This window comes from Chanodichthys erythropterus, chromosome 21 (genome assembly GCF_024489055.1).
Source record: "Chanodichthys erythropterus isolate Z2021 chromosome 21, ASM2448905v1, whole genome shotgun sequence".
NCBI lineage: Eukaryota > Metazoa > Chordata > Actinopteri > Cypriniformes > Xenocyprididae > Chanodichthys > Chanodichthys erythropterus.
The window spans coordinates 39,986,811-39,999,482 of record NC_090241.1 but is presented as its reverse complement, the minus strand read 5'-3'; the positions used below and the strand labels follow the sequence as shown (position 1 = coordinate 39,999,482).

Sequence of the window (12,672 nt, the reverse complement as noted above, 5' to 3'; positions counted from 1 at the left end):
TTTAAACTCGGTTTTCCATTTGACACACATTCATATTAAATATGCAACTCTCATTAATGGTGAACTCAAATTATACTAAATTTAAGATTTTAATGAATATTTATGAACTTAAACACAGTAGTAAGATATCACATGGATTGAAACATGCATATGGAAATTTCATGACCCAAAGTTATGCTAGTTTTTTCTGTTGCCATGGTGATGGTATGACATTTCTTCAACCGTTTCTCTTTATTCAAAAAGAGAAAACCCTTTGTCTGTTCCCAGCCGAACTTCATTGTCCCCAGAGGGGACTTTCTAACATACAGAAGTGCTGCTGCTGCAGTACTCAGAGTGTTATTCCATAAACCAATATTTAAATATATGTCTGCATGTGTGTTTGATTCCTTTGATGCCATGCTTTACTACAGGGCTATTCGATACTATTCTTTTTATATTACCCTTTCCACTGTGAATTCAGTTTATGCATTTGCATATAGTCAAAACACAAAAGACAATCATACTACCATGTTATTTAGGCATGTACCATGTAAATGCCATGATGTATAAAAATGTTAGTCAATCAGGACCATGATATTATCATCTAATACCACCACTGCAACACATCACCACCACAGTATTACAGTTTTGTGTGTGTGTGTGTGTGTGTGTGTGTGTGTGTGTGTGTGTGTGTGTGTGTGTGTGTGTGTGTGTGTGTGTGTGTGTGTGTGTGTGTGTGTGTGTGTGTGTGTGTGTGTGTGTGTGTGTTTTTCATTGTCTTCTGTAATTATCATATACAACTGAAAATATTTGTGAATGTGTGTTTGTGTTTTGTGTCCAGTCCTGAGGCAGTATAATGCAATCCCATCAGTATGTGATCAGTGAGGAACACACACAGCCTGTGGCACAGCGCTGAGAGTAATACCTCATGTTTACTGCGAGAGAACAAGATACATTAATAATCAATAATGTGTAGGAGACAAAACAACATAAAACATCAAGAAAGTAGCAGATACAACCCAAAAATGAATATATATCAACTTCTCCCGATTGTATTACATTGTATTTCTACCGATTATGTATGAACACAATGAATGCTGCAAATAGAAATTGTTAGTGCATGTACCATTAGATCAGTGACTGAAAACAAGTGCCCTTGATTTACAGATTTAACATTTACAGCCTGAGGGAAGAATTTATGATGATGTTGTTGATAGGACTTTGTTTTAAGGGCTTAGAGTGTTATGATAGGGGATGATGCTAAAAAAAACAGATTGGTCAAGGTGCGAGGGAGGTCGGCATGATTTTCACCAGCCTGTTCTCAACCAGGATGTATATAGATCTTTGGTGAACACATGCTCAAGATATTTTACTTGTTTTATTCTACAAGTTGTCAGAAGTATCATGATGGTGATGTTGAAGTAATTCGCCCATGGTTTAGTTCATTTATAGCCTATGTTTAGCTTTTGACTTCTGCTGTTTGTATTTACACTTCAAAATTCATGAAAGTTGTGTTCATTTGGGAAAATTAAGGAAAAAAAAAAACGTGTAAGAATCCTAAGCTTTGGTTAGTCACATACCTTGTTTTCTGCAGTAATTCAAAAGCTAATGGAAAAATCCTATTGGGTTTTTGTCGAAGGAACCAGGCTGATGCTAACTTCCGGGTTGGCCTACAAAAATGTTATCTCTGCATAGGGCTGGGGGATATATCGCATGTGATTGTCACGCGCATTTTGTCAGTAAAGCCGGTTCCCTGATTACCGCTAAATCGTCATCATCTGCGATATGAACGCGATATTGCATGGCTTGTCAGTGAACTACAGCTCTGTCTATTAAATGCCGCTCCATTTGAAAGCAGGTGATGGCGATTTAGCTGTAATCAGGGAACCGGCTTTACTGACAAAATGCACGTGACAATCACATGCGATATATCCCCCAGCCCTATCTCTGCATCGCTCTATTGATTTGAGTTGAAATTTGAGACTTCAAAATAATAGGACAGATATGAAATTAGGACAGTGCAGTAGATTGGTTGCCATGCAGGGACAACAATACAGTTTCGCTGTCATTAAGAAAAATATTCTGCTGCAGGATATATTCCTGTCGTGGACAGAATGGGTGAAGGAGACTACAATGAAGTAGAGATGAGGGTACCAAAACATTCTTTTAACTCTTTCCCAGCCATTGATGAGATTTTCCAGCTTTCTGCTCTTGTCGCCTAGCAACTGTGACAGCTGCCGTTGATGAGTGTCAATAGCGTTTGTACTGGACTTTTTTATTTGTTTTTAAGGTATATTAAACTGTGAAAACAAAACAGGGTTCATGAACTGTCTAAATATGTTCACCATGGTCCATTTCTGCATATTATAAATAGTATAAGCTATGTATAATCGCATCTTAGTAATATATGTCAGCATTTGATCTGATTTAAAAGTTGTTTTTTGTTTTTTTGTTTTTTATTTTACATTACATTTATATCATTAGATATTTGTCTAAGTTGAAACCCAATACTTGCGTTTAAAAGTGTAAATTGGTAAAAAATCCTTTCGTCACTGGTGAATGAATTCTAGGGGTATGCAAGGCCCCTCAGGATCCATCTGTTGGATTCAGCTCATGTGTGTTAGTTCAGAAAGCTATATAAGTTTGGGATATGCATAATGGATAACAAAGATCTAAGAAAGCTTTTTGAGTGCAAAATGAGAAATCTGTCTTGAGTGAGAAGAACTCTATTTCAGTCTATTAGAGTGATGGGTGTGATAAGTGCATGTTGCATAAGTGACTTGACTATGTGTTTACTTGAAAGGGTATAAAAATTGATCTGGAGGAGGCCATTAACTATGACAAATTAACATGTACAAGCTCACTGCTTCATTTCCATAGAAAAACAAATTATTGATTCTCATTAAGAGATTGATATAGAGCCCCAGAGCTACAGGAAAAAAAGACAGGTGTGATTTCTTACCTTGCTTGAGCTTGGATATGGGTTTGTGTCATGGGATCTGCCCTTTTCTCTGAGCTCCTATCTGGAAGACTGGATCGATCTGGGCTAATTAGCTGGAGCTCTGATTTTCTCACTTAGGGCTTCAGCTCTGTGTGTGCATATCTGAACACTTTATTTAGCTTGTTGAGCAGTTTCCTCATTCTTACAAATTTAGAGGCAAACTTTTAAGAAACGAAGAAAGAACATTGGTCACAGTTTTTAGAAATTTAAGTCAATTCACCTTCATTTATATTGCACTTATGCAATACAGATTGTTTCAAAGCAGCTTTACAGTAATAAACTGGAAAATAATGATCAATGATGCAAAGAATTTATTTCTGCTGTAAAGCAGCACTAATAAAGGCAGTGTAATTTTTCATCTGAATCAAGTGTTGATTTAGTTCAGTTCAATAACCGTGTAAAGTTCATCATTTATCAAATGAGTTCAATTCAGCTTAAGCAGCTCTGGCGAAAACAGTGATGTCATCATCCAGCTCAATTCAGTTCTCATCCAGTAATGTCAGTGCAGTCAAATCAATATTGGGGGGAGTTGGCTTTGGTAACCTTGGGATAAGAATGAGACAGACAAAAATTAGCCTAGATGCCATTCCTGTTATGGGTCTGTTTACACCTGGTCACTTCATAAGTTTTGCTCTGATCAGATAGCTATCCAGTCATGAAAATTCCAGGTATAAATGCCCTCCGAAATGCATGGAGATGGATTTAAATCCAATCGCTCATACCACTTCAGGAGGTGGTCTGGGATGCATTCTAGTCAAAACTGAACATGTCTAAATGCATCTGGTTGTTGAAACCCCATATTTAAATTTTACTCCTCCCAAAAATGCTTAAAAAAAATGAATGTGTGTGAGTGTGTTACAGGCTAAATAACATGTTATAGCCAGATCTGACAGCGCTACTGCAACACACGTTGCCGCAGATGAGCAGCCGAGTATCTCTTCAGCAAGCTGACACGCAAACTGATGCATGAAAATCGCAGATGCTCAAAACACATTCATCTTCATTAAATGTAATGAGACTAAATGATCTTACCTCCTATTGCGGTCTCGGATTTTGAAATTGGCTGATGATCAATAAAATGCAGCTCATATTTGTTGCGTTGGGTCATGTGAACTCCTTTAAATCTGCATATAGCGCGGGAATTGAAGATTGGATTTATATCCATTTTGCGGAGACACATTTGTGTGGCTGGAATGTAAATTTGTAAATGGAATCACTTGATAAATCAATTAACAATCTGATCAGTAAAAATGCATGAAGTGACCAGGTGTAAACAGGTATGATGAAACAGGTACACCAATGTTATGGGAAGTGTTCCCGGTTCCGAACAACAGTTCACGTACTAAATAGGAAAAGGATCTACCACCCGCAGTCGATTTTGATATTCTAGGTATTATCAACTGACCAGAATTTTGAGACTGCAGTGGATGTGAAGGATTATAAAGTAATAGGAGTTCGCTTAAGTATTGAGGAGTTAAACTATTCAGGACTTTGAGTAATAAGCAGGATTTTAAAATGTACACAGTGTTTTACAAGGAGCTAAATGCAGTGTTGACAGAACCTGGATAATATGGTAGCTGCTGCATTTTGGACTATCTGGACTAAGCCTGCAGGCCAACCACCCAGTAAAGCAGTCTAGCGTTGAGGTCATGAATGCATGAATTAACTTTTCTGCATATGACATTGAGAGCATATGTCATAATTTAGAGATATTTTTAAGATGAAAAAAAAAAAATGTAAAAATTGCTATCAGAGAGCACACCTAGGTTCCTAACTGATAACAAAGACACACCCATCAAGTGTTAGAAAGTTTTTGGTCCAATGATAAAATCCTTAGTTTTTTTTCTGAATTTAGTTCTAGGAAATTACTAGTTATCCAATTTATGTTAACCATGCGTTCCATTAATAATGTGAATTGGTATGTTTCATCAGGCTGCAAAGAAATATAAAGCTGAGTATCATTAGCATGAAAACTAGTGCCATGTTTCCTAATGATATCTCCATTAGGTAGCAGATATAGGGTGAAAGGCAGTGGTCCTAGTGCTGAGCCTTGCGGTATTCCATAATGAACATGTGATCAATATTATACCTCTTCACTTACTGCTACAAATTGGTGATGAATACGATTATTTGAGCCATGCCAGTGCAAGTCCGCTAATGCCAACATAATTTTCTAGTCTATTCAGAAGTATGTTGTGGTCGATAGTATCAAATGCTGCTAAGGTCCAGTAACAACGATGGAGAGATGCAATCATGATTGGATGATAAAATCAAGTCATTTTTAACTCTGAGGAGAGCAGTCTCAGTACTATACATTCTAAATTATTACTGGAAAACCTTGCAGATACAATTTATCTCTAACATTGGTTGTGAGTATACTGCATTTTCTAGTATTTTGAAAGAAAAGAGAGATTGGAGATTGGTGTCTAGTTAACTAATTCTTTAGGATTGTGTGTGTGTGTGTGTGTGTGTGTGTGTGTGTGTGTGTGTGTGTGTGTGTGTGTGTGTGTGTGTGTGTGTGTGTGTGTGTGTGTGTGTGTGTGTGTGTGTGTGTGTGTGTGTGTGTGTGTGTGTGTGTGTGTGTGTGTGTGTGTGTGTGTGTGTGTGTTTTAATAGGTTTAATAACAGCCAGCTTGAAAGTTCATATCAAGGACAAATCCTTATGACAATGATGAATTAATAGTATGGCATAATCAGTTTTTCCAAAGGAAAATCACTCACTGCTATTGATTAAATAACTTTGGTAGATTTAATAAGAATACATTTCTTACTTGAATGCTGCTGTTAAACACTCTAGCAAGGAGATAAACATGGCGGACTGTGTACAGCTCACTCAGGGCGGGGTCTATGCTAATAGGGCAGAGTGTAGCTTATTCTGAGACACTGCTTATGATTTTTGGTGATTTAAAAAAAGGAGTGGTTGAATTTTTACCATTATAGAGTGGCTGTGTACACACACTGCTGACATACATTTATGTTCAAACACCATGTAAAAGTGAATTTTGCACAATAGGTTCCCTTTAAGAATAGGATCTATCAGGATTTTCTGGAAGCATCTCTTTCAGTAGCCTAGTTGGTATAGGGTCTAACATACATGTTTTTGATTTTGATTATTTAACGAGTTTAGACAATTCTTCTATCCCTATAGCAAAGAATAAATTTAATTGTTCCTCACAGGGTCTATAGTCCACTGTCTGATGCAATACTGTAGCAGAAGGTTGCATGGTTATAATTTTCTCTCTGATAGTATCAGTCTTGTAAATAATTTCATTAAGTCATTACTGCTCTGAAACTACAGAGTAAAAGATCACAGTCAATATCCCTTTTCTAGAGAGATAACACTGTTAGTCTTGAGTGTTTTCTTGAACAATTACAGTCTTTGAGTTTCTGTACTCACAACTGTCAAAACCAGGTTCAAGTCTGTAGTTGTGTGTTTATGGTTTTAAAGAAAAGTGACATTTTTGGTGCTCCATTATTTGAAAATTGAATTTATTTCTCTCTTTCAGATTCCAGAAGAGCATGATTTGGAGAGTCAGGTTCGTAAGGAGAGGGAGTGGAGATTTTTACGTAATGCTCGAGTACGCAGACAAAGCCAGCGCATCACTCAGAGAGGTACAACTACCAGTTTCCAGCTGTAAAACTTCAGAATTTGTTATATACTGACAACAAAGACTACAACTTTACCTAAATACTGTTTTATTTTTATTTTGCTATTTTTACAGTTGTCATACATAGGTATAATATATACTGTACAATTTGCATTATCAATCTTTTATATTCAGCTAAGTAACTTTGGATATTAATTGATATTTCACAAATTGTTTAAACTGTTTCATTACACTGCAAAGTCAGAATAAAGCAGTATTTCATAAAATGCATTTAAACAGGCACACAAGGGAAATACTTAATTACTGACATAATGTTCATTAATTGTGGAAATAATATTATAAAATTATTGTTTTAAATATGGAAATATGAATAGAGAAACAATAGGGAAAAAGACTATAGAAAATTCAAAATAGAAATATGAAATTATACATTGTATGCTCTTATGAAAATGTCAAGTTTGAAGCTGCACTGATGCTGCATTTAATTTACACAGAACCAAAGCAGCATGGACTTACACAAGAAAATAAAAACTTTTATGCAGCCTCATTGCATATATACTCAGAATTTGTACCCAAGTCTCTGATAATATGAGTGAGGTATCTCACTATGGGCATTGCCTTAGCCAGTGCAAGAGTCCTGCCTCCCTAATATACTGTACATCACAGTATAACACTTGAGGTAAAGCCCAACTTGCTGCCCCACTAAAATTTGCTGAACTTAAACACCATTGAAATGTAATTGGGGCGATCAGTATGACTGAGTGACTGCATTCTCTTTCTCTTCTTAGAGTTGGCATAATCAGATTCAGTGGAAGGAACATGTAAAACAGTTCTTGGCTGAACCTTTCCCACAATTGGCTCAGTATATGAGTCCATTCTCCATTGAGAGTATTCCCTCTGGACAGGAGATCTACCCCCACATTCATTATTCCTGGGACATGCGTTGCCCATAATGAATGAAAATGCTCTGTGCCCCACACAATCGGATTGCATGCAGTGAAGCTGATGAACTGTGTGCCCCCCTTGCGATTTAAATATGCCACAGCTTTTGTGTTATCTGATCTGATCAAAATATGTACAAAACTTTACAAAGCCAGAAACACCGTTTACATTTCCAGGAAGTTTATGTGTGCATTCAGTAGGGAGACAGGCCATTTTCCTTTAGCTATTCTGCTCTCATACAACGCACACCAACCTGTGAGCGATGCATCTGTCGTCAACACCTTTCTCATAAAAACTGCCCCCAAAGATGTCTCTGATTCAAGGAACTAGTGATTTCCTCAACAATGGAGAGTGTGCATACAGAGTGATAGAACTTTGCGATTGAGATGGAGCTTTAGACAAAGCGCTGCTATCCAGTGCTGAAACTCTCTCATTTGCAGTATTCCCATTGGATTGACGGAAACGGTCGAGTTTAGCCCCAGAAGACATTAACATAGTCTGAATGGGAGCTGCAAATTGACCTTGGACACGTTTCCCAAAAGCATAGTGAACCCAAGTTGATCGTAAACCACTTGCACCAAAGGATTCTAAGATCTACTTAGGCTTATAATGCTTTTGGGAAATGTAACCCTGATGTGCTCATCTGAGACAAATGCATGATACCGTAGTTTAGTCTGAAACCTTGCTAAATTATTTCTTGTGTGGGCACTAAGCAATTTTCGTCTAATTTGTTTTAAAGTTTAAGCTCTCCAAATGAGACACCAGTACTTTTGTATCTATCTCTGCTTGCTGCCATGACAGAGCTCAGAGAAACAGATCTTCAAAATAAGCTGATACTCTGAGCCCAAACATTCTCAGCAATGTTAGAGCTGCTTCGACACATTTGCTGAATACTTTTGTGCTAATGAGAGCCTGACAGGAAGTTTTGTAGGCTATGCCTTGATAGCCAAACCTGAGGAATTGTCTGTGTGCCTGATAGATGCCTATATGAAAATATCTTTCTGGTCTATTGATGTAAACTAGGGATTGGGCATTTCAAGCAAAAATAATATTCGAAGATCACTGGGAATTATTCGATTATTATTCGAAAATTGCACCCCTCCCCCGCATGCACGCACGCATGCACAAACAAACAGAGAGAGAGGGAGAGAGACCATTCACACTTGATATTGATAAACTGTTTTATTCATTGAGGAATATGCTGTCTTAACTCAAGCCATATAATGATTGTAATGTGCTGAAACATATTAAAGGTGCCCTAGAATCAAAAATTGAATTTACCTGGGCATAGTTGAATAACAAGAGTTCGGTACATGGAAATGACATACAGTGAGTCTCAAACACCATTGTTTCCTCCTCCTTGTGTAAATCTCATTTGTTTAAAAGACCTCAGAAGAACAGGCGAATCTCAACATAACACCGACTGTTACGTAACAGTCAGGATCATTAATATGTATGACCCCAATATTTGCATATGCCAGCTCATGTTCAAGGCATTAGACAAGGGCAGCCAGTATTAACGTCTGGAGCTGTGCACAGCTGAATCATCAGACTAGGTAAGCAAGCAAGTACATAAGCGAAAAATGGCAGATGGAGCAATAATAACTGACATGATCCATGATTACGATATTTTTAATGATATTTGTAAATTGTCTTTATAAATGTTTCGTTAACATGTTGCTAATGTACTGTTAAATGTGGTTAAAGTTACCATCGTTTCTTACTGTATTCACGGAGAGGAGAGCTGTCGCTATTTTCATTTTTAAACACTTGCAGTCTGTATAATGCATAAACACAACTTCATTCTTTATAAATCTCTCCAACAGTGTGTAATGTTAGCTTTAGCCACGAAGCACAGCCTCAAACTCATTCAGAATCAAATGTAGACATCCAAATAAATACTATACTCACATGATCCGACGCATGCATGCAGTATGCATGACGAACATCTTGTAATGATCCATTTGAGGGTTATATTAGCTGTGTGAACTTTGTAAATGACCTGTATTATAGTCAACAGCTCGGGGGGCAGGGAGCATGTGATTTAAAGGGGCCACAGCCTGAATCGGTGCATAGTTAATTATGCCCCAAAATAGGCAGTTAAAAAAATTAATTAAGAAAAAATCTATGGGGTATTTTGAGCTGAAACTTCACAGACACATTCAGGGGAAACCTTAGACTTATATCACATCTTGTAAAAACTGGTTCTATAGCACCTTTAATATGTTCAGTAATATAAGTGAAAGTAAAATCCGCATGGCGATTCATAACGGTGCGAAACAGAGCGAGCGTTTTCAATTAATTTCTACTTTGAGCTTCCATAGAAATAAACTGAAAACGCTCGCTCTCCACCAGTGGACACGCACATTAATGACCGAGGGAATTTTACTTTCACTTTCACTCAAATTAGCACCAATTCGGGAGTGGTGACAAGTGATGATACCTGTGTTGTTCCTGAACACCGCCAACACTGACTATAGCAGCAAGCCTACCTCAAGCCATATTGATTTTAGGCTGCCTAAACGCGTTATAACATTGTGAAGAATGTGCCAGAATGACGGCACTTGTGTCGTGTGAACATTGATTTTAACAGTTCTGTTATATGCCATGCTAGTCTTTGTTCTACTGTTGTCTAAGAGTTGATTGACAGGGTTTTAGGTGCGTTATTGGCAGCGCGCGCCACCCTCTGGTTACATGAACATGTCACCTTTGAAAATATGAGGATTTTTTTTAAGTTGACAATTGCACAACCTATTCGATATTCTATAATTAAATTAACTATTAGAATATTCGAAAATCGTGACACATCCCTAATGTAAACCTGTCTGTGGGATGTATAACAAGGGGGTAACTCCTAAAATGTCAGCATTTTGCAAATCCAGGATAGGACAGATACCTCCCCCACTCTTGGGAATGACAAAATACCAGGAAAGAGGGTTCTAGAGTCTTCCTCTAGAACCTAAGTTAATGCCTTCTCTGCTGCTGTTGATAATAACACTGTTGAAAAGTGGTTGTTTTAAAGCGAACTGCAAACAATAACCCTGGCTGATTGTGGATAAAAAGAAGGAAGGTTTTCCCCTCAGCTGAGCTGGTTTAGACTGTGTCTGTCTGCTGAGGCTGAGGAGGTCTGGAGCTCCTAAAGCCCAACTGACCACTCCCCAGGGGGCTTCAAAACCCAGGTGTGCTGGTTGAGGAGCCCTATCTGTGGACTTTTAAGGCTCATTTGGAAAGCCCACCCTCCTGCTTCCTCATATCACATTGCTGTCACATAGCAGTGACAGATGCCCCAGAATGAGTCCTCCTTCTCTCTTTTGGACAGTCTTGACAATCCCAGTCAAAGTGCTTGCTCACCCACCAACTTCTGGGCTGTGCCCTAGAAGTTCTCAGGTTGAGATCTGCAATAACAGTTCTTATCCCAGAGCTGGGTTTGGTGTCCCAGTATCTGTCTCCCTCTTAATATCCTTATAAGCTCTGCCTTATAAGCAGTGAGAAGAGAGGTGGCATTAGGAGCCCTCACTGCCAGGCCAGAAGAACATTAAATCTTCTGAAAAACAAAGGCTGCTCAGTGCATCCTGACAGTGAAGCTAAGGCAGATGAAAAGACTGCCCTTCAGTTGGGGATGAGGTAATGTCACTGACCGCTCAACAGAAGGGGGATTTGACATCACTCTTCTGTTGTGCACATCCAGCCTGGAAACCCCTTTTATAGGGAGCCTGTGTGAAAAGTGTTTGTTCCAGAAATGTTTAATTTTTGAAACAGGCGGGGCTGCTAAAATGAGCTGATTAATGGCCGGGGCATATGATTGCAGTCTTTTACCATCATACAGATCTCTCTCCATTCATTGGCCCTCCTGCTGTAATGGCCAATTGATGCAGAGTTTTGCTGCTGCCTTCCAGAACATTTCAATTAGGTCAAGTTCCACCTGAACAGGACTCTTTGTTCAACACGCTGCCTGGATGTGAAAACAATGAATACAAGGCTTCTTTTCCTCCTTGCTCTGCCACTTACAGAACTAGCAGTTGCTATAAAAGAACCGTTAGAAACAGAATTATCCATAACATGACAAATCTCTAGTTATCCCTAGCACAAATAATCCACAGTGACAGTGAATATGCCCGCTATCAAAAAGTGAAGCATTCGTTGACGTACCTTGGCTGCTTGTCTGAAAACAGTTAAGCATCATCTGAAAAACATGTTAGCTTTCAGAAGAGAATGAGGTAGGGACAGTTATGCAGTGTTATATGTTAGGGAGGCAGGAGTCCAGGATTGGTCATGATGATTCCCATAGTGAGATACCAAATAAATGTTTAAAAGACAACCTGAAAGCTCAAAAAGTCTAGAGTAAATCTCTTGACGAGATGCTCTGACTCTCTATTGCTCTGCTCTGACTCTCTATTAGATGTGTCTGGGTAATAATGATGTGGATTTTAGAAGTGGAACTGGGTGAACTAGTTATATGATGTAGTTTTTCCTGTGTGAAAGCCGCAAGCTTAAAAGAAAGCAATGTGCTTGGCTCCCTGTCTGAAGTCAGCAGAGTCTCAAACAGAATAGCTAACTTGCTTGCGTCAATGCCGGTACACACATACAAATGAGCAGGAATGATTGCGTCAGAGCAGAGGATCCTGCTCATGCTCGTATGTCTTTCTCCTTTCATCACACTCTCCATCATCCACCCCTCTGAAACCGAGAGTGGGGCTGCCCTCATTTAGTCTAGCTGGAGGAACTGAATCAAATCCTCAATTCCCTCTGAGTTTCCTTCATGCATTTTTTTTTTTTTTTCTAATCTGGAAGATTCACACTGAAATGTAGTAGTGTCACACTTATTCAGTTTCCTTGGGAACCAAAAGCTCAACATTTCACTAATTAAGAATGTTCTAACTGATCAAAATTCTTACCCATCCCTCTCGTTTTTAGGAGTGACACGGTTAGATGATCAGATATTCATTAATAGAAACCCAGGAGTGCCATCAGTGGTGAAGTTTCATCCATTTAACCCCTGCATTGCTGTAGCTGACAAAGACTCAATTTGGTGAGTGACAGGAATATACACATCCACATTCATTTGTAATCATAACACTTTGATAGAAAAGCATCAGCAAGCATAAGAACAAACTGTAATGAAAGTTGGACTTTAATTTTTTT

General features: G+C 38.4%; 1 protein-coding gene across 9 annotated transcripts in view; it reads left to right on the top strand.

Annotated features, from left to right (window-relative positions):
- The window catches only part of rptor (regulatory associated protein of MTOR, complex 1), a 431,784-nt gene that overhangs the window by 358,019 nt on the left and 61,093 nt on the right, over window positions 1-12,672 (top strand). For all 9 annotated transcript variants that reach the window (XR_010893517.1, XR_010893518.1, XR_010893516.1 and 6 more), the window contains 2 exons: window positions 6,487-6,592; window positions 12,445-12,559. Coding sequence is in view for 5 of the 9 variants with exons in the window: in XM_067374808.1 (XP_067230909.1) it covers window positions 6,487-6,592; window positions 12,445-12,559 (221 nt within the window). In the remaining 4 variants the exon portion in view is untranslated. The remainder of the gene's footprint in view (window positions 1-6,486; window positions 6,593-12,444; window positions 12,560-12,672) is intronic.